At 41.1% G+C, this 23,243-nt stretch overlaps 1 protein-coding gene across 1 annotated transcript in view; it reads left to right on the top strand.

Moving 5' to 3' along the window:
* HCN1 (hyperpolarization activated cyclic nucleotide gated potassium channel 1) overlaps positions 1 to 23,243 on the top strand; it is a 248,871-nt gene that overhangs the window by 154,632 nt on the left and 70,996 nt on the right. Inside the window, exon 3 of the mRNA XM_054986971.1 lies at positions 1,517 to 1,678. Coding sequence (XP_054842946.1) covers positions 1,517 to 1,678 — 162 coding nt within the window. The remainder of the gene's footprint in view (positions 1 to 1,516; positions 1,679 to 23,243) is intronic.

The following is a 23,243-nucleotide window of genomic DNA, read 5'->3' as shown; positions in this document are numbered from 1 at the left end:
TGTATATCTGTTGTATGCTGCCTTGGGGACCCTTTTTTGGGTGGAAAGGAGGCACCTACATGTTTGAAATAAATTAAATAAATAATATGCAGAATGAGAATATTAGGGTCAAAATAAACATCATTCTGAGGATCGGCTATTGGATCCTTAAATACATAACTGAGCAGCTATGACTACCCTTTCAAGATTTTTATGGTGCTGAAAAACAAACATATTCAAAGGAAGCGTGCATGTACTTTTAGTTTTTTTAGGTGACTGAAATAGCCTCTGTCTCTCTATCAAGCATTAAATATTGCAATTTCCATAGAAATTATATATAATAATAATCACACTAACAATGATATTTGAAGATTAGATGGATACCTCTTAATAACTTTAAAGTGGTATGATTAAATTTAATTCATGGGTAACATGAATAGATTACTGTGGTAGTACTGTAATTACATTTGATCACAGATGCCAGAAGAGTTTAAAAAATTGCTTTTTTATTAAAATAATCATTTATAGAATTTCATACCTGGATGATTTGACTTGATTTTTCATCAGTTCAAGCACTGTGTTATCAACGATGTACAAATTTGGGACAGTTGTTTCTTTCAATTTTTTTTAGTTTTAAATCTTATTTGAGAAGGGAAAAAAAGTATAGACAGTAAATACAGTAAACAGCGCCTAAAATAGCATAAACAAGATATATAATAATATACAAAGACTATAAAAACAGAATATATAGCAGCATATTATATTACAAACTATTTCTCCTCTCCATCCCTTTACTTACCATATGCTCAACATTTTATATTCAAAATTTTAAAATGTTAATTTTACAGCTGATCTACTTTAGTAATAGCTAGTCTTAGTTTTTTCTTAGTTTTCAACTACGTAGTCAAAAAAGTCTTTTCATTTTTTAAAAAATTCTAATTTTAAAAAAATTCTAAGATGGGTCTATTATGTATATAAGAAATTAATTTGGCCATAAACGCATATTCACACAATTTGTTCATCCACTCAGTCACATCTGGGCAAGATTCTGTCTTCCATTTTGCTGCCATCACCATATATTGTTGCCATCACCATATATATTGCCATATATATTTGCTGCCATCACCATATATATTGTGTGCTTTTATAATATTACTAAGTAAAATATTTAATAACGTATTTTTAATTTCCATGCATTAAATTAGGTTTGGGACCTCTCCCTGTTTTGCGGGGGAGGGCGTACAGTACTCAGATGGACTACTCAACACATTCTTGCAAACCATAGGATTCTCAGACAAGCCGGCGTTGATCTCCATTAAAGTTTGTGGGGCAAAATGGCAAAGATGTAGTCCACCAGAGGGAAATGTGAAAGAAAGAAAAAACTACTGAAATTTCATTCTCAATTCTTTTTAAATGATGTTGATGTACTTATTTTGTACATACACGTCAGACTGGGGATGTGTAAACTAAACTATCCATTACATTATATGCATGTGTGTGTTCTGGTTGACTTATAACGTGTAACTTTTACCAACAGATTTTCCACATGACGTATGATCTAGCAAGTGCTGTGGTGAGAATCTTCAACTTAATTGGAATGATGCTGCTACTTTGTCACTGGGATGGTTGCCTTCAGTTCTTGGTACCATTACTACAGGATTTCCCACAAGACTGCTGGGTGTCGCTAAACGGTATGGTTGTAAGTATTGTTCATTTTTCATTGTGTTTTTTCAAATGTTCTTCTAAAATGTTTGTTACTTTGCTTGCTGTCAACTGTAAAGTAAAGAGAAAACCTGGTAGACAGGTTTGAGATTGTGGATAAGTGACCACTGCCCCTTAATCTAACCAACAATGTTCTTCTGAACCCAGAACCAGAACTAGCAGGAGAACTAACTCTGGGTTTTAGGAGACTCAAGTGGTCGGAGCAGCTAAGTATTAAATTATCTCAAAGTTTAGCGGACTCTGGAGGATTTGAAGCTAGCTCTTTCTCTGTCTGGTAAGGAGGCGATTAAAATTTTTCAAGCAATAATCGACCATTTTAAACCTTCCTTTGTTAATGGCAGGCCTACCAATCCTTTACCTTTTGTTAATAATCACTGGTACGATCAAGAATGCAAAGTGACTAAAAAAAGCTAACGTCCCTAATGCGTCAAGTAAGGCGCAATAATTATGATTCTTTGATGCCTTACCTACTGAAACTTAGGTCCTATTACAAAACCTTACTGTAAAGTAAAGAGAATACATTCTGTTGTTCTCCGGTATAAAATGTTTGTTAGCAAAGTAAATTTTAAGTCTGTCTTGTAACTCGAAGCGACCAGAAGATCATTAATAAGTTAACTATAAAAAACCCACAGTTGTAGGTATTGAGGATCCGTACTTAGAAACGCACACACACACACAGACTCCAATTTATTTCAAGAAGTATTGCCCCTTAGGTATAATTTCATAGCTCAGTGAACTGGTTTCAAATATTAAAATAATAGCACACTTGAAAGTGTGCTATTTTCAGATCTAAAATTAACAGTAGTTTAATACTTTTTTAAATAAACGAACCAGAATATCCCAAAATAGAGGATGAAAACTTTTGGGTTTGAAGGCTGGATGTTAAAAGATGTCTGTGTTTCGGTAGAGGGGAGGGGAGAGAAGGTATTTCATGGTATATTGGTGGAGTCTGAAAAGTCTGCACTTTGAAGCTTATTTAAAATGGAGACTAGAAAGTGTTGCAGATGACAGTAGATTACATGGTGCTGGGTGTAAATGAGATTTCAAGGTGCCCTGGAGGCTTATCTGGATGGTGAATCAATATAAAAATCAGATTCTCCCCACTCCCCGTGCTTTCGGAAACACATTTCTGTGACACTGTAACTTTGGCACCCAAGGCAGATCATAAAATGTTAAAAACTAGTTTTAATAACAGTTATTATTTACATTTGCAATGCAAATATAAATAATAATTCTCTTCCTGTTTATGGCGCTACAGGAGGACTGGATTGGGGCAAAGATCACAAAAGTCTTCACTCCAGTCTCGAATGGTCCTGCTGTTGCATAATAATAAGCAATCTCCTTGATGCAGAAATTACTGCATTGTCTCTATCTATGTTTTCATCCTACTTTGAGTTCCTCGTAGGAAACAAAGTAGCTCGCCCCCCCCCCATTTTGTTCTCACAGCAATGTAAAGCAAGTTATGCTGAGAATATGCAAGTGACCTGAGGTCACTCAATGTGAGGATTTGAACTCATGAAATGTTTGTAGACATTCCATTGATGCACTGCAACTATCAGCAATACATTGATCACAAACGCAGTCTCGCTTTTCTGAAGGTATCCAGGTACAAAAGGGGCTGGAAAGCCAAGTTAGAAGGCATCCCAAGAGTTAGGAAAAGTAAATGGAAAGGAGCCAAGAAGTGGAGTGACTAATGCAAGATGACAGAGTATACAACAGAAGCAGTAGTTGATGAAAGAGCAGTTGAAAATTTGCAAGAAAGATAATTTTAGGTGGGTAGCTGTGTTGGTCTGCAGTTGAACAATAGGATTTGAGTCCAGTGGCACCAACAAGATTTCCAAAGTCACTCTGAAATCTTGTTGGTCTTTTAAGTGCCACTGGACTCATATCCTGCTGCAAGAAAGAAGCATGGAGAAAGGCTAGGATTTGGCTTAAAGACGGGCTAGTGAAAAGGGAGGCTTTGGAAGATGTGTGACAAGGGAAGACAATTATTGTTGGCTTGAAAAACAAGAGGAGAGATGAATGGTGGCAAAAAGGCTGCCTGAGAAGCAGGACAGCTGCAGGAAACAAGACACAGTAAGCAGTGGGCTGAAAAACAAAGTTTGATGGGTATTGGATGGTGGAGCCATGGAGAGGAATGAGAAACTAGTAGCCCTTAAAGGCAAAAGGAAGATGGGGAGAGTCACAGACTTGGCCATAATGATGATGCTCCATCTTGGCTGTCTCAAGTTCTATTTGTAGCCAGCAGTACCCATTGGACAGCTGTATGGATATGTCAGGGGTTTGTCATTCATGTGCTCCTGGGACTGTTACTATTAGCAAACTTACCCGACAGTGGCCCAAGACTGCATTCATAGGCTATCCCCTGGAGAGTGTTTTGCAGTTGTTTTCACAGTATTCATGCAAAATTTGACAGACATAAGAAGGAAATGATGAGCGATAAACAGCTTTTTAAAATGTACTTGAAGCAGTTTTGTTATGCGCACGTGACAATTGAGCACAATCTCTCACCGATAAACCAAATGAAAGGAAGGTCTACATCAGAAGATCCTTGAAGAACCCCAACACTGCCTGATCTGCAAGTAAACCATTCAATGAACCGTCATGCCAAAATGCCCAGACTGAGTGTGGGATGATTAATATTTTAGCACAGTCAATCCTGTTTTAAAGAGGTTTGGCAGAAGTTCAGCATGTTCAGATTAAGAAACGATCTGCAAATGTTTGTCTTCTGTGAATAGAACAATGGCTATCGTGATCCTTTTATGTTTTGTATTGTCAATTGGCAATCGATGATAGACAGGTTGCTCAAGAAAAGTGAAATGTCCACGATTAACTCACTTCTGCAGCTTTATGTTTCAATGGGCAAAATGCTTTCCTGTTGTGTAAAATAAACCATGGCTCTATAAATGCATATGATTGGTTACTGGCTAGGCTATACTTAGTGCAAGCAATTGTTCTTTTATATTTTTGTACTGCATTTGCCTTCAAAATTTCAGATATTGTGATACTTTCTTTAATATGTTGGCACTGACAATGACATTCTCTTCCCACCCACCCCCACCCCCGTGCCTTTAGCATGAAGAACTTTAACAGCTAAACTTAACTACATAGATTGTTAGCCTATTCCTTTGAGTTAGATGACATATATATTATCTTATCTGGGTCATGCTTGCACAAGGGAATGGCAGGTACATCCTTTAGACCATATTCATTATAAAAGAAGTGCAAGACAGTGAGATAGTGGAAGCAGAAACTTTCTACAGGTACAGTACAATCCTAAGAAGAGCCACTCTGGTCTAAACCCATTGATTTCTCAATGGGTTTAGACTGGAGTAACTCTTCTTAGGTTTGCACTGGTAATAGCTGTAATCATCCTGGCCTTAGATAGGAAGAAAAAAGCCTGCTGTGGATTGAGCATGGTACCCCAGTTTGGTGTAGTGGTTAAGAGCGTGAGACTCTAATCTGGAGAACCGGGTTTGATTCCTCACTCCTCCACTTGAAGCCAGCTGGGTGACCTTGGGTCAGTCACAGCTCTCTCGGAGCGCTCTCAGCCCCACCCACCTCACAGGGTGTTTTGTTGTGGGGATAATAACATACTTTGTAAACCGCTCTGAGTGGGCATTGTCATCCTGAAGGGCGGTATATAAATCAAATGTTATTATTCTGTTATTATATTTTCCAGGGGGGAAATCCACATATTTGTGGGAGATATAGTTGAGTATCATGTCTGACATCATGTAGTCATTCCAGACCAGTTTACAGTAGTCAATGGCTCCCATTATGAGTTCTGAACCACCAAGTTGATAGCCAGGTGGTGTTCATGTCAGAATCCTCTTTATAGGACTCAGTGGTTCCATGTAGGTCTGCAATTTTCACAATAATGGTACTTGCTCAAATAACAACCAACATGAAGGTGTCAGTCTCTCTCTCTCTCTCTCTCTCTCTCTCTCTCTCTCTCTCTCTCTCTCTCTTCCCTGCCTTTCTCCCTGCTGGGGACCCAAAAGGGTTTGCAGCATTCTTCCCTTCTCTTTTTTATCCTCACAACAACAATCCCGTGAGGTAGGTTAGGCTGTGAGAGTGTGACTGGCCCAAAGTCACTTGCATAGCAAAGTGGGAATTCGATTCTGAGTCTCCCAGATCCTAGTCTGACATTCTAAACTCTACACCACTCTGGCTCCTTCAGCATATGCCTTTATGGAATTGCTTCCTCCATGGTGCCTCCATGAAATTGCTTCCAACTGTAAGGATATATTCTGTTTGTGGCAGAGTAGCAGAATTGCACATTGGACATAATGAGAACACACTCCCAGAGTTTAACTCTAGAAAATACTTTACTACATGAAAAGATAAAAAGGTTACATTAGTAGAAAACAAGAAATGGCTAACTGGCTACATTGTGGCTAGCTTGTGAACTAAACGGAGACTTTCTTGAACTGAACAAAGAGCAATAAAACTTCAGTATATCTTTCCAGTTAATTGCCCCCCACCCACAAATAAACTGGTTGCTCAATAGAGTATCCTAATCCTACTTCATTAAGCATAAAGACATCCATTCCTATGGCGGGAAACCTCACTCAACAGCTAGGTGGTTAGATACAAATAAGTTTACTAAGTAACACAAACAACAGTTTAACTCTTTCATAACTGAACATAAACACTAATTTCCAACACCAACCTGCAAAACATGCCAGTGGCATGGTGCTCTTGCATGGGCCCACACCTTGTAGAGCTGTCCTTTCTCTTTTGTGGGACTTGGGGTTCAGGGGCACCCATGCCCCTGCCCTCAGCAGCTCTCCTATCTATCATGCATTCTTCTGCCCTGTTTGGGCACATAGAGCCTTAAAACTGGAGAGGGGAGGGGGTTTGAAGCACTTGGTCTCCCCTCCTCTCCACTGTGTCTCTGCTGCACATCCCAGGGAAGAGAGCCCAGCCACCTCCTTACTGGCCGGCTTCCAAGTCCCTTATAAGGCGAGTGCAACAAGCTGCACACACCCAGTCAAGTCTCTGAAGCCTTGCAAGAACTAGCAGTCTTGGGAGTCTTGGCCAGGCTAAACCGCCGGCAGCCATTGGCTGTGATTGAAGTGGGTCCTTAAGGCCCTTGCTGTATTACGGCTGCTGCAGAATTCCTCCAGATGGCTCCTGTTGCCTGGCAGCTGTCGGTTGTGGTTGAATTAGAGCCTTGAAAGCCCCCTGTAGTGTTGCTGCCGTTGTAGCATTGCTCCTTGTTACCACTGCCCTTGCAGGCTTTGCTATTGCTGGCACTGTGGGTTCCCACCTCAGCATCCTGTGCCTCCTGGGTAAATCCAGGTGCAACTCTGGTAAACGGGAGGGCCCATTCAGACAACATTAAAAAAATCACCCAAACTGTGATTTCATAAACCAAGTGCATTATGTAAGTATGATAGTATAGTACACACTCTTGACCGTTTCAAACTTGCCTTGTTTGGATTAGTAATAAAAGGGCCAAATGGGGTACACAGTCAAGGAGACATCCTAGTATTTCTTTCATCTCTTCCATTTTTGAGGCAGACATTTGAAAGTAGTTTTAGAGCTCAGCCCAGCTGAATCCGAGGCTCAGATTATGCGCTGTTTCCAAGATATTTAATTGCTGCTATCATTTTTAGTAACTTCCAAAACAGCTGCTGCTCCTTCTTCTTCTTCTGCTGCTGCTGCTGCTGCTGCTGCTTCGCTCAGACTATGATAAAGCAATCTTTTAGCGGCGCTGTCATTTCTTTCCCATTCCTATCCATTTATATTTGGTGTATAGTTTTGGATTTTGCAAGAAAGCATCTATTCTGCACAAGCTTGTTTTGTTGTTTACTCTGTTGGACTGTTGTTGTCTAAGCCCACTCCATGATGCTGTCAGTCTCCCAGCAGCTAAGTGACTGTAGACATCTAGAAACATCTTTAACGATAAGTGGCATGTTTGCTGACACCTCACAGTGCAGCTTCCCTGACAAAATAGTGACATATCTTCAAAAATGTAATTACTCTAATAAAAGTAGGTCACAGAGTTGCTGACTGGCATGTCTTGGCAATCTCTGTGCTGTCTGTGTTCTGCTTTGTGGAGTCTTCTCTACTTGTACTGGAAATTCAAAGTACTTACTTCCCACTGAATTGCTGAAAAGAAACAGGAGCCAAACCAAAGGCACAAAAGCACTGTTGAATCAGCTAGTCAGAGTGAAAGAAGCAGATTTTGTATTGTGTTCAGTAAAGAGTCCCTAGAAGAGACAATAAAAGCAGCATCTTTTTGGAATCATGAGTACTAGTGGTCTCTTGCTTCAACTCCCCCCCCTCTCTCTCTCTCTTTCACATACACACACACACACACACACACACAAGTATGTCTCTCTGAAACCTCTGGGACTTAATTTCTGTAAAAGGTTCCTAAGCCAGAAAAGTTCACAATTTGGGAGCAAATCGTTGCGTACATGCAGTGGTATTGTTCTATTCATAGTTCTTTTTCTCTCCTTTCATGGCCACCCCCAGGATATCATGGATTATTTTCTAAGTTCATAGTCTCGTGTTCTCTTGGAGATGAAGAATTTATAAATACGGATGGCTGACTGGGTTGTGGCCATAATGTACAGGTGTTATACTTGACCCATTATATCTATTAAACTATGGCTGTTTTTATTGTGACAATGATGTTTACCACAGGGGATATTATATGAGTCCAAATTATTTGAGACTGTAAGGAAAAGTTTGCAACACTATGTAAAGACTTTGAGAGCTGTGACTAAGAAGCGTGGGCCAGATATTTGTTGAAAACCGTATTGATTTGTTTGATTTTTATACTGATTCTCTTCAATTAAAAGCTTGAAGCGGTTCACAACAATTAGATCAGTTGAAAAAACAATACAAAACATAATATAGTCAATAAAATCACAATAAAACAACAGCATAGTCCCAACCCCAGACTATAAAACTCTGAAGATAACATCAAATTGCAGGTAAATATAATGCACAGCAAGTAACTCTGCCTCACAGTAAGAATATTAGATGCCAAAAGCACGCCAGAATAGTTCTGCCTTGCAGAGTTTCTGAAACATCAACAGGTCCCGCTGGACAGGAGTGCCTTCCGACAGTGAATTCCAAAGGGAGGGCACCACAATCATAAAGGCCCTTTTCCTGGTGGAAGAGTGTCCTGCTGCCCCAAGACTGGGAACCACCAGCAAGCCCTGCAAAACGAATGAAACAGGTGATGCGGGGGGGGGGGGGATCATAATGGGAGAGGCAAATCTGAAGGTCCCAAAGTGTGATGAGCTTTAAAGGTGAGCACCAACACCTTGAATTGTATTCAGAGACTAATTGGTGACCAGCGCAGCTGCTTCAAAATCAGTGTTAAATGAGCTGACTGTGGTAACACTATGCTATTAGTGATTATGGTGGAAGAAAAATAAACAAAACAATTAGACGACTTTTCATTGCATTATAATGAATAGGAATTATTGTGAAATTCTATTAGGGAGGATTTCACAGTCAAATTTTGATCCTCCCCTCTTTGGACTGCTCTTTCTATATTTATTCAGCCTTTCTTCCAAGAAGCTAAATGTGTATTCAGAAGAAACCTGTGGGGTAGGTTAGGCTAAGAAGCACACTAGATGAGATGACATTCCCGAGTCCACCACCATCTGTCACTTTAGGGATGATTTGCCTTCTGTTTACAAAAGCTGCAAGAGGGGAGGGGATTTGGGACTATGAAATAGGGAGTTTCTGTTCCTCACACACATGTTGACAGGAGCCCAAATCCCCAGTGTTTGGGTTATTGAAAACTGCATGTGGGAACAAGCGCACCTTCTTCCTCATTCAGCAATCCGAGTCAGCATTACTTACCCTCCCCCCCCCACCCATGGCTCTTGTAAACCGAAGGCAACTCATCCCCAAAATGGCCGAGGCATCCCTGTGGTGGATTCTAGAATGCCGTCACATCTAGTTTGGCTTAGAGAGAGAGTGACTGGATCAAGGGCTCCCAATAAGTTTCTTTGTTGTGGGGATTTGAAGGTCCATGATTGAGAATCTAGCCACTATACCTGTCTTCAAACTGAAAAACAATCAGTGGGAATTCTAATGAGCAACCTCCTCCCCCCCCCCCCGATTTCTCTGCAAAGTCACATGAGCGCACAGTTCTGTGATTTTGAAATCCATGAGGGTTACAACTTAGAAACATACAAAAACATGGAAGTCAAAAGAGGCCCCTTCAAAGCCAGACTTTTCTGTGTCAATTTTCTTTTAAAAAATAAAATATACTCTTTCAGCATACAACATTTAAACTGTACTTCTTTCTTTGCTACTGTGGTGGAGCAGCTCCACTGATCCACAAGCGCCACTCTGCCTGGCCCTCCAAGGCATTGCCAGCATCACCTGAGTCTCCTCCCTGTGACGTGGTACACTTTGGGCCTGCCTGATCCACACAGGCGTTTTCCCTCCCTCTTTCATTACCACTGCCACCGACTGGCTGTTTTAGGAATTACCCACTGAGAAAGCCAGTGTTCCCCGCATTCCTTCCTGCGCTGCCATTCTAAGGCCTGTCTATGTCTCCCACTACCTTTTTTTAAAAAATAAGATTTTATTAATACATTCATAACATGACAAGAACAAGAACAGCTAAGGTGATGTGCAAAAGCCATTAACAACCATACGTCTAATAACTGTTTTCTCAAAAAAGGGTAGACTAAGGTCCGTAAAGTAGGTATTCAGAGTGGTTCCTATGAATTATTTAAATAAATCTTAACCAAGAAGAATTATAAATCCAGATTAATAATCATTTGGTACGGAAGCTTTGTTAATAACAGGTCATTATTTGACAGAAAGTCCAGAAACGGTTTCCATCTTGCATAGAAATTTGTTGTGCAGTATGGCTTTTCCCTTTGTTGCCATCTATCGGTTATTTTCTCCATAATTAGTTGCTCCCAGATTTTGTTATACCAAGTATTCAAACTAGGAGACTTATGAGACTTCCAGTTAAGGGCTATAGAGGTTTTTGCCGCAACCCGCAATGATGAAATTAACTGTTGCCTAATAGTTGGAAGTGCTTGATCTTTCTAAATATCTAAGAATATTAATTCTGGCTGTAATGGTATATTATATGATGTAATGAGAGCAGTTTGTCGCTGGATTGTGTCCCAAAAGTCTGCTATATGTGGACATTGCCACCAGCAATGTAAGAAGGTACCAATCTGTCCACATTCTTTCCAGCATAAGGGGGAGCTGGTGGAATATATTTTAGACAGCCTATGTGGAGTAAGATACCAATGACAGTTTGGATCAGGCATCTGATGAAGAGAACTTGATTCTCGAAAGCTTATGCTACAATAAAATAAAATTGGTTAGTCTTAAAGGTGCTACTGGACTCTTTTTGATTTTGCTACTACAGACTAACACGGCTAACTCCTCTGGATCTATACCAATGATTTATAATTTTATACGATTGAAGTCTTATGTTTATGACTGGAGAGTTTACTATGCTTGATTTCCAAACCTGTTGCCACTCTTCATCAGAAATGCTTATCTCGCAATCCTGTTGCAATTTTCTGTGTTACATCCTGCACCAGTATGTTGTATATTTTCAAAAGCAGCCCCTTTTGGGTAAATTCAGGAGTCTCTAGCAATAGTTCCAGTTCTATCTTGGGTTTTTTCATTGTGTCTCCTAATTTGATATCTTTACAACAATGTGAAAGTTGTAAATACAGATACCAAAGAATGGAACAAGAATATTTTGCTTCCAATGTCTCCCACTACCTAATGACTGGTTACCAGTCGTTAGGCAAATACTTACTGCATTTGCACACTCCTGAAGAAATAATGATTTAGCAACTGACTGTCTGCCTTCCCCAGCACCCATTTTGAATATTGTGTTCGAATGGTGGAAGTTTATGAGGTACGGGAAACAGCTAAAATAGCAAAGAATTTATTGAAAGTAGAATGTCCACACATATACTCTCAGAACAGCAATAGACTGAGCAAGGAATACAAAAGCAAGGTGCAGACGAGCAATTCCTCTGCCTCTCATTCTGTATATGCCTAGCTGATCTTATTCTACTGGAGGATAATTAAGCTTAGAAGTTAAAGAGTTCTAAAAGCATCCCATTATTTTACAGTATTTTCTAGGCAGCCATCCCTTTGTGTGTTCCTTGTAGAAATGATAGCTATCAGCTGGAGCTCAGAGCTGCTTCTCACAGATGGATCCAGCCAAAATGGGCACTTGTCCCTCTGTGCTAAGGGATTTTATTATCTCTGTTTGTCCAATTCAGTAGGGGAAATTGCCTGTACATGGGAAGATAGATAAGGTTAGCCCAGATGGCTGTAAGACAAATTACTCTGGACACCAATAGTAGGATACGGTACACGAGATGGTTTCTGTGTTTGACTGAGTTTGCCAAACCCTTGTGGGTCAAATAATCTTTTCCTGAAATCTCCAGTAAGATGTGTTGTAGCCTCTTGGATCCCCAAATTGTGTCTCTTCTGTGGGTCAGATTCCCAGTTAAGGTGTGAGCTGACCATTTCATTGTCTCTGGCCAGGATAGCTGTTAGCATTTCTGAAGGTTTGATGGTTGGTACTTGGTGAGAATGAGATAGAGCTTGGGAAATTCTTTCATCCTTAATCATTACATATTTTAAAAAACAGTGAAATGTATTCAAGGCCTGTCCAATTCCAGGCCATATAGCTGTTGGTGGCGTTACAGATGTGTGCTGCAGGTTGAGAAGTCCTTGATAAATTTTACAGGTTTTCAAGCTGCATAATCTGATTTATCACAATCAGTAGGGAACTCATAGCTCAGTGGTAATATTCCCATGCTTCCAAATTCAGTCCCCATTGCCTGCTGTTTAAAGGATCTCAGGTAATGGAACTTGGAAGAATTCCAAGGGCTTGGATTGCTGCTACAAGTTAGAATGTATTCATTTATCTATTTAATCGTCTTTCTCCCCAATAGTGACCCAAAGCCCCTTATTTCATTCTTCTCTCTTCCATTGTATTTTCACAACAACCCTACAAGGTAGATTAGGCCGAGAGTGTGTGACTGGCCCAAGGTCACCCAGCGAGCTTCCATGGTTGAGTGAGAATTCAAACTATGGTCTCCCGGATCCTGTTCCCAGCACTCTAACCACTAGACCACACTGGTTTTCAGTGGTGTTACCTTGCCTTTCTGCTTGCTTGAGCTGGACAGGGTACACACCCATTGTGAAACAATAAAAGAAGCATGAATTCAAGTTCTTTTCAGAGCGACTGAACAGCAGCACAAAAGCTGTTGTCCCTCAAGGTAACGTAGATGGTCTCCGTCACCTGGGGGGGGGAGGGGCTCACTAACAGATTGACCATTTGCCCTCCTGTATGGTTGCCTATCATGTTACATCCCATAACATCCAAACCACACACTACCCACATTCAGAGGCAGGTTATAAACCTTTCTTTGCAACTTGATTGGTTAGTTACTGTTCCTTGGGGAAGCTTCTACGGTTTGGTGATTCTCCTCTTATCTAGATAATAAATTTAGGTGTTAAGCTAGGGAGCTTTTGTGTATCTCTATCTTGCTGATGTTCATCCGTCTTTGATCCTTTGGGAGTCATAAGCACCTCTAAGCCAGGACCTTCACTCCTTTTTCCTGGTGGGAAAAAAAGGATACCTAGAAGATTCCAGCATCTGCTTTAATTACTGATACTTTGGTGAACTCTTCTCTATAAATCTAGTTCTCAGGTTAATAGTATGCAAACCATGTTTATGTTGGTTAATTACCAATCTCCTTCTTACTGTTATCTGTTAACTGTCGGTACTAGTGTGTTGGATGGCCAGTAGCTTGTTTTCATATATTTCATAAGGCAGCTCTGTATGTTCTTTACCTAACAAGCCTAAGTTTGTAAGTTTCTTTACCTAACAAGCCTAGGTTTGTAAGTTTTGTGATCTGATACCTGATGTAATTAATATTATATGTAGATATGAATAACTATAGTGGCATCTTGCAGCAAGCAAGTCCATCATACTATACTTCCAAAGATACAATTACATTTTACTGTTGCACCAGAAGCATTGCCTTTGAATTTATACTGTGGCCATGTGACTGGGCTGGGGACCCTGACAGTCCGGTCAGGCTGAAGGGAGCATCAAGCAACATCAGGATGCCATTAGGAGTGGGGCCTGACCTGGCTGACCTTGCAATTAAAAGCAGGCTGCAGGAGAGCTAGAGGGGGATGGTGGAGCCAAGGATGAGAGCTCTGACCGGATGCACAAGCTGCAGGGAAAGCACTAGAAATGGGACACGACAGGGCAGCTCAGGAGAAGACTGTGCAGAGAGCAAGTGGCAGGGAAAAGAACTGAGGAGGAGGTGTCTGGTGGAGGGTATGCTCAGTAAGATTACCAGGTACCAGAACTTGCAGGATGGCTGGAAGGGTGAGCACTCCACCTAGTGGACAGCAAAGGAAGTACAGAGGGGAAACTAGCTGAAGGGGGAGGGAGGTGATGAGGAGCACGTGTGTGGAGGCTGAGGAGGAACAACAGGGACCAGCCTCAAGAATCTAGGCAGGATCCTGGTCTGAGACCAAGGGTGATGGTGATAAATTCATACTCAAATATTCTTGCATCTGCCCTTATGCCTTTGTCTCTACTATAGTCTACTTATCATGCTGTCTTTATAGCAGTTTTTTGTGATGGAGCTACATTGACCAACCTTGGGCCTTCAGCATGGTGTACGTGGACCAGTTTATGATAAAGTTCAGCATAAGATGTATGGCGATAGACCAATAGAATGATGATTGATTGGAAACCAAAATAGACATACTGGTCTAATGAAAAGAAATGGATTTAATCTCACTCTAAAAATTCAGAGCCTGTGTGTGTGTGTGTGGGAGGAGAAGGATAAAATGCTTGGTAGTGTGTAACAACAGTTTTTTTTCAGAGCCAGCAACTTTTCTTTCAAGGTCAACCACATACATATATTAGAATCAGATGTACATCTACCAGAAGTCAGGGCAGTTATTTGAAATGAGCCATGTTGTCCATGTCCTTCACAATCATTGCTTCTCCTTTAGATGACTTCAGCAAGAAATACTGAATGTGACTTGCAGGTGGAATTGTGTAAGCTAAAAGTCTTATTACATTTGATGAGAGATTATTTCTACTTCAGAGATTTTAAAAGGAGATAATATAGTGAATGTATGGGAAGTATATCTGGTCTTAGATCACAAATGAATATATCATTGAAGTCAACAATGAATAGAAAATTAATGGGATGGAAAACCATCTGCTGTATCTTTGGGCTGGTATAAATTTCCCCTGGTTTGTGACACGGAGGTCAAAAATGGACAGTGCTGTCACTATCTGAACTGGTTGGGTGAACTAGCTAGGGTGGCTGTAAAAGGAAGAAGGAAGGTAAAGAAGTGCATTCAAGGATATTGTTGTGGTAGAGAGCAAAATTGCCTCAGTGATTCCAGTTTTGGAGTTAGATATATCATTATTTTGGTGTGGAAGGAAAACTCTGACTCTGTTTCCTTCCCTTACTTGCGTGCTGTGGGGTTGCCAAGAGCTACCTTGGCCCCCCTCAAACAAAAGTTCCCTCTAGGCCTCCAACTCACAACCCCCATATTATGTATTATTTATTTACATAGAAGATTTATACCTCGCCTTTCTGGAAGAAAACGAAAATTTACATAATAAAAGCACATCTTAAAAACCATTAAAACTAAACTAAAACATATAAAACACTTAAAACCAAGCTAAAATACATACAACAAAATACAGAACAATAAAATACATATACATAAGAACATAGGGCAAGAAGGAGGAATCACTGAGGGAATGCCAGATGAAACCAGAAAGTATTCACCCAGCGAGGAGATCCAATCCAAATATTATATGACAGTAAATCACATGACTTAGCCTGCTCCATGGGTGACCAGGGCCCCTGGAATTTTAACCCCCTGTCAGTGATTCTGGGTGTATAATTAATTCACTATGAGTATTCTAGATTCTTTTATGAAGTATCCTTTGTGTTGTAGACTTACAAGTCCCCCTGTAAGTCTGCTGGTTAGTGATCTCAAGCTTCTATGCGTGAGTGAGAGAGAAGGAGAGAACGCATTATCTCCCTTTATCAGAAAGGGAGATGTAGAGAATTGAACCCAGAACCCTGTGTATGCCAAGCAGAAGATCAACTACTGAGCCTCAGCCACTCCATGAAAAGGTGTTAATGGAAACATATCAGACAAGAGGCATCATTAAGGGAAGGCCATAGATAAAATAACTAAGAAGATAAGAAGGAAGAAACAGAGCACATAATAACAGATCATTGAACTAATTTCTCCTTACTATTTTTTATTTAGTATAAGGGGAACTTTACCACAGTTTTGCCCATGCATGCTTGCATGTGCAATTAACAATTCTAATCTGCCATCACAAGTGATTGAGAACACACAACCAGTACATGTTAACTATGCTGGCTAAGAGCCATGTGCTGAGGGGGCGCAGGCAGCTCCCGAATGTAGAACATGCTGGCGGACCTGAGGTCCTCAGGTCCACCAGCTGCAAAAGCCCTTTTCCATGCAAAACTGGTCAGCCAATTGGCTGGTTGGGTGCTTTGAAACGTGGGCTGCCCATGCAGCCCCAAGGAGGCTACTGGGAGGCCCCAGGCCCCATATTAAAGGCAGCTGCCATGCACCGCACCCCTCCACACCTGAGGGTAGCAAACTGTGGGCCCCTGGTAAATTGGTGCCCTGGGCTTTATGTGATTTTTAAAAGAAAAAAAACCATTCTTAACCAAAAAAACAAATCGTTGTATGGTACTTCAAAAGCTAACATAGGTATTGTAGTATAAGCATTTGTCAGCTAGAGGCCACTTCTTCAGAAGCATACAGTAAAACAGTTAACAGATTGTTTCACACACTGGGAAATATTGTTAAGAGTAGGGCTAAAACACCACAAAATGATATTTCTAAGCAAAATTTCTGCGATATTTCTAAGCAAATCTCAAAGGCACAGCAATAATTGGTATATGCCATTTCTCTTTCTCTTCATTTAGTGATTACTAAGAGCCAAACTACATACTATATTAGCCGTAAGTCCAGCCCATGGCTTCCAACACTATTTTAGAGGAGAATTTAGCTGTTTTGACACTTAGAAAGGTGTGTGTAGGGTGGGGGGTAAGCTTGCATGGTGCCATCATATCATGGATCTGATCAGGATCAGGCCCTCATGGCAATTTTTAACTGGCTAAGTTCTGTGGCATTGGCAGCCACAGATTGGACCTATGGCCACCGTAATGTGTAGTTTAGCTCTAAGTAGCTACCTACGAATAAATGTATGGTAAGATGGTAATTTTGCATCAAGTGTGACTACATATCTAACACATGGGGTTTGGGATGTAAGAATTCAGTTCACCAAAACCTATTCCTACGCAAGTCTCCTTGAAATAGTATGATGATTTTTTCTGGACCTGTGCCATGTTGAATTGTTTGCTAAATTTTAGGACAAGATATTGTAGCTAGAGTGCAGATGCATTCATTCTAACAGGAGCTGCACTGGCACTTTATTTTTTAAATAATATGTCGTTCAAGTCAGTATGCCATGCAGTGTGGGAAATAAAACTGTTGGTGTATTTTATTTATTCATTTAAAACTATTTCTGTGACCCACAGTGGGTAACAAGAAAAACCACTAGTTAAAAAATAAAACATTTAAAAAATAAATATCTAAAATACGTTAAAACGGTGTTTGTGAGTGAGAGTGTGAATTTTGGGGGGGGGGTGTATTTGGGCAGTTAGTCTGTTGGGGTTTTTTAATAGTAATGTTTTAATTTATGATTTGGAAGCCACCTTAAACCATGAGGAAAGGTGAGGTATAGATATTTTAACAAAGTACCTGTGTAGGGCTGCCAGACCCCCAGTGGGGGCGGGGCATCCCCTGCTCCCACCCCCGCCCCCACCTACCTGGCCAGCGGGGGGGGCACGCACCTTCAATGTGCGCCCCCCCTGCGGTGTTGCACGCCCCCACGCACAGCAGCAGCCAGGATCAGGCCTGTTTTGGCCTGGATCGGGGCCCCTGTGGAGCGCGGAAGCATTCCTGCGCTCCGCAAGGGCCCACAATGGACCCAATCCATGCCAAAATGGGCGTGGATCGAGCCCGTTTTGGTGAGGATTGAGACCATTGTGGGCCCCTGCGGAGCGCAGGAACGCTCCCATGCTCCACAGGGGCCTTAAACGGGCCCAATCTGCACCAAAACGGACCCAATCCATGCCAAAATGGGCGCAGATTGGGCCCGTTTTGGCGTGGATTGGGCCCTTTATGGGCCCCTGCAGAGCGCAGGAACGCGCTCCACAGGGGCCCACAACGGGCTCCATCCGCGCCCAAACGGGCTGCGTGGTGATGTCACTAAGTAACTTCATTGCACTTGCAGGAGCGCACGCCCTCCGCGCGTGTCCACCCCCCCCCAGGTAAGAGCCAGGCCCCCATCTCCCGCTGGGAGATCGAGGGGGCCTGGCAACCCTATACCTGTGGGTGTAGATTTTTCCTTCCTCTCCTTTCCCTGGCAGCTCATCTGAGATCTCTAAAAAGTACATACAAGAATCACCGTCCAATCGTTTGTCCAATTCTACCCAGTTTAATTTTCATTGAGTGTACCATGGAATGACACATAATAACTTAATTGCAATTAAAAAGTCATTCTTCTTTTTGGGATCATACAGGTTTTTTTAGGCAGAAACTGCCTCAACATGGGTGGTATATCTCATAACCCAAACCTGATCTTCCAAAACTTTGAAAATCTGCTCTGTATATGTATGTATACATATGAGCAGATGATGCTCATAGATATAGCTTCTTTCCTTCCTCCCCTTTCCTCCAAAACCTTTCTGCACCTGAAGAAGCACTGTTGTGGAAAAGAAAGCCGTGGTTGATTTTGCTCAATTCCTGTTCCTCACTGCAGCACCCCAGTTGCATTTTACCCATGACACTCCTGTGACCTCCTTCATTAACTGTGACCTCCCTGTGGAGCATGGGAGCATTCCTGTGCTCCGCAAGGGCCCACAATGGACCCAATCCACGCCAAAACGGGCGTGGATCGAGCCCATTTTGGTGAGGATCGAGACCGTTGTGGGCCCCTGCGGAGCGCAGGAACGCTCCCATGCTCCACAGGGGCCTTAAACGGGTTTTGGAGGAAAGGGGAGGAAGGAAAGAAGCTATATCTATGAGCATCATCTGCTCATATGTATACATACATATACAGAGCAGATTTTCAAAGTTTTGGAAGATCAGGTTTGGGTTATGAGATATACCACCCATGTTGAGGCAGTTTCTGCCTAAAAAAAACCTGTATGATCCCAAAAAGAAGAATGACCTTTTAATTGCAATTAAGTTATTATGTGTCATTCCATTGTACACTCAATGAAAATTAAACTGGGTAGAATTGGACAAATGATTGGACGGTGATTCTTGTATGTAGTGGCAGAACAACAGTATCTGCACTGGAAATAGTGTTTGGCAGATCAGTGCAGCATTGGAAGTAAATTGAGATCAGTAGCAACATTCTTCGTATTTAGAGGTTAATAGGAATACCTTTGTTAAAAAATCCTTAGCTGTCAGCAACTAAATTCTCTTAGATATTCCTGTTGTTCTCTGTTACGCATTTACTGCTGTATTTCTGTCAGATATTGGCAAGTATAGGACCCAAATCAAATGAATGCTATTGTTTGTGGCATCAGCTGTATAATTGATTCTAATTTAAGTGTACAAACAGTCAAAGGAATACGGAGATGTGCTAATGAATAAAGTATAAGGAATTTTCAATTCTTAATCATTGTCTAATAAAGAACATATGTTTATTTTCTGTGTAGTCAAACAATGCAGTTAGAGATGATACATTGCTTGTGATTTTAATGTTTCATGGCTTGAAATGTTAATAATTCATTCATTCCCTCAAATAGATGGCTTTTTAAAATTCTTCTTGAAGAGAAGAGCCTCTTTGGTAGCATGTTACCTATTCAGTGTGCAAGTGAAATCTGTAGAATTGCTGTCTTCTGCAGAGGGCAGCAAAGTCCAGATCCGATTTGTGGGTGGTGTGGTTGATGCTGGGGGGAAAGACTGGTGAATCCTGCCACCCTGCAAAGATTTGGAGCCGGGGATTCCATAAAATAGCAGGAGAGCTTGTGTGGTTCAGAGTCTAAAGCACTGGACTGGGACCCAAGGTCATATCCAAGTTGGCTGCGAACATCCTGGGAAGTTCTGAGCAAGTCACAAACCTCCTTGACTTAATGTTGGGTCTGTGAAATGAAAGTAATATTGGACCACCTTGCATGGTTCCTAAGACCTTGGAAGTATGGTGTAGCCAAGTCAAAGCCTGTAAAAGTAATCTTGGAGTTATTTCTAGATTCTAATAGGCAGCCAGCAGAATCAACGGATAACAGACATTTTCTGTCCATCTGCCACAGAAGGACAGTCACTACTTTTCAACTTCTGCATAGTCTTCAAGAAGAAATGTTTCCTTTTCCCATTTTACTGTTTTGAACTTAGAACACCTCTTGTTTGTTTGTTTGTTTTTTCCCTGCTGCTTGTAAATGGCTGAGCCGAGTTACAAAATTTGCATCTTTACATTTTTAGAACCGTCAGTGTTGTTTCTTTTAGGAAGCTAAGCAGGTGGGTTCTATATTTGCTCCGCAGGGTAATTTTGCAAATCGTCTTGTAATCAGAACATTGTAGCTTAATGCTCAGGTATGAGTAGATATTTTATTCTGCTGCTCATCATGGTATCTGAAATGATTGCTAAGCATTTCTCCATAGTCTAGAGGCATGGCTGTTATTCTATGAACTGAACAGCTATCCCGTGAATAATTATTGGGGGGGGGGGGTGGAATCTGAAACACATAAATGGTTAAAGCATGTCAGAGAAGCACTTAACCAAAAGGTGAGTGTAACCACTTGATAGCTGGTTACTAGATTCCCTTAATGTGTACCGATAGCAGCGTGGGAGCCAGTTCCTCACATTGGAATGGCATGAAGCTGCAGATTGCGCATGTACATTAGAGCCACATACATGAGGCCAGTTGCATGGGTCTTTTCCACCCCATCACTGTGCCTCCCCTCCTGGCCACACAACATTTAGGCGAGAAAGATCAATGCAATTGACCCAACCACGTCCAATATTCACACATATACTGCAGCTGTGTGGGTGCAGACACATAAGCAATTTGTAGCTGACATCCTAACTCCCATCCTTAGAAGTGTGATTGTTTCACTGAAATCACAGTACCTTCTTCCCATTATTAAACACCGTAGAGGTTCAAGGAGGTCTTAAATTTACCAAACAGAATTGCAAGATTCGAGTCTGATAGCACCTTAAAGACCAACAAGATTTCTATGGTGTAGTATATCTCAACCCCTAGCCTGAAAAACAGTGCTGAACACATCTAGCAATAATTGGTACTGTTAAGTGTAGTTACGGTGCTGCATTGTGTGGCTCGAATTAATGTAATTGGGGAAGCAGCTATGTCATGCTGTGCCATTTTTTTTTTAAGTTTCTTATAATGCACTTAGAATTAAGTGCAAATGCCTCATTCCACAGTGGCTGAAAGCCTTTCAGATGTAGCCCTGCTCTGTATCTTTTCATTAATGAGTCATGCAAAAAGTCTGCACTCTGCTATAGCTGATCAGAGGGTGCTTATTCCTGACAGAGCTTTCCTGGCTCACCCAGCTGCGCTACCATTACATTGCCTAACACTAATCCAATAGTTAAGCTTCATCATGAACACGTATGTTTTTGCTTAGTAGTTCATAGGGTAAAGCTATTAGTAGCATAGTGTTGCTTCAGTCTGTCAGAGATTACAAGCCTTATGTTCTATGAACTTTCACTGCTGCAGTGTTGATCACCATGACAGTGAAATATGTGATTGGTGGTATATCCACCAAAATTTGCTAATTTATGGATTAGGCAAACAGTCTTGAGGAGCATCTGAGGAAGGGAGTTATGGAAATCTATACCCTGGAAATCTAGTTGGTTTTTCAGGTAGTACTGGACCCAAATCATGCTCTTCTATTACAGACCAATACGGCTACCCACCTGAAACAGACTTGAGAACAGTTAAGCACTCATATAGTGCTTTCATTGGTGGCAGTAGCATGAGGACCGATTCCTGTGTGAATCTTTGACAACATTGCAGTGATATGGAAGCTCTTTTTTCCCCCCATTCCTCTGCTGCATCCTGTTGAAACTGAACTGTAAAGCAAGAACAGGTTCATAGTTTCCGTAGAATATCTGGGCACATCCCAGGACATGGACAAGTACAGCCAAGAGTTTAAAATCGTCCAGGTGCTTATGTACTTCACTGCTTCTTGGTTAAATCATTGCACTGAGGTAATGCCTTCTGCAATGAATTCCTGTGGTATGTTAATGTTGTAAATTTCTGTAAATGATTATTTCTACATAGAGATGCTCCATACTCTGTGGTTTCCACAACATAGACGACATTGTTTCATGTTAGGATCTCTGCAAAATGTGTTGTTTAAGAAGCGTGCTTTAAGAAGCGTGCTTCGGCTCAGATAGGTCATCCATAATGTGATTTTTTAAATGAGCAATGGCTATTACCCTGGGTGGTTCTATTTGGACTTCTTGCAAAGGAAATTTGTTGTAGAGTAGTCAGTCAGGTTTATGTCGCTTCACTCCTCCAGCTGTCTCCAAGACTTGTTACTATATAAAACTTGGTTATCGTCTGCTTGTATTTTGTTATCAGATCACTGCTGTTACCAGTTCATATCTTTTCTTGACTCTACAGTCAGTCTGTTGTATAATGGCTTTGCCTCCAACAATTTAAGCATGTCATGCTTTTAATCTTTTTAATGGGACAAGGTTAAAAAAAAACAAATGAAAGGGGAAAATATTTCTAACTCGAGTGAAGAATTTGTGCAGTGATGGTGTCCTTATTTGTTTGTTGGTTTGTTCTTCATTTATATCACACCTTTCTTGCCATTGGGGACCCAACAGAGCTTACCTTGTTCTCATTTCAACTTCACATCATCCCAAGATTAGGCCAAGAATACATGACTGGCTGTGGTCACCCAGTCTTCCGTGGCAGAGTGAGGATTTGAACCTGGGTCTCCAAGATCCTAGTTTAGGGAACTAAGAATTTTAGGGAACTTGACTTTAATCCTATGGATGGGCATTCTGCATATCTAATGACATAAGCTCTTGCTCATGTGGGAATAAATTTCTTTAGTCTTTAAGATGTTACTAAATTTCTGTTTTAAATAGAAGTGGCTTGAACGGAACCTAATTGTTAACAATAATGAATTAAAGAATTTTATATATGAAAAAATATGCTTGGGAATGAATGGCTGACTCATCATTAGGATAGTGCTTTTGTTAGGATACTTTCATACTGCTTAAAAACCTGAAATTTAGTACATATGTAGTCTGACTTGCCCTAATTACCAAGAAACACTGAAAGTAGGTCAATTTGACGTTCGGGCTGAGACAAAAGGTGGAATGCTTTCTTTAAAAGCTTCCATAAGCTGCAAAAAAAACCCCCAAAAAACACGCTGTCTATGTTCAGTAACTTCCACAACAGGAGAGG

This window comes from Eublepharis macularius, chromosome 8, assembly GCF_028583425.1.
Source record: "Eublepharis macularius isolate TG4126 chromosome 8, MPM_Emac_v1.0, whole genome shotgun sequence".
Taxonomy (NCBI): domain Eukaryota; kingdom Metazoa; phylum Chordata; class Lepidosauria; order Squamata; family Eublepharidae; genus Eublepharis; species Eublepharis macularius.
The sequence above is the reverse complement of the archived record's forward strand: the minus strand, read 5'-3'. Positions and strand labels throughout refer to the sequence as shown.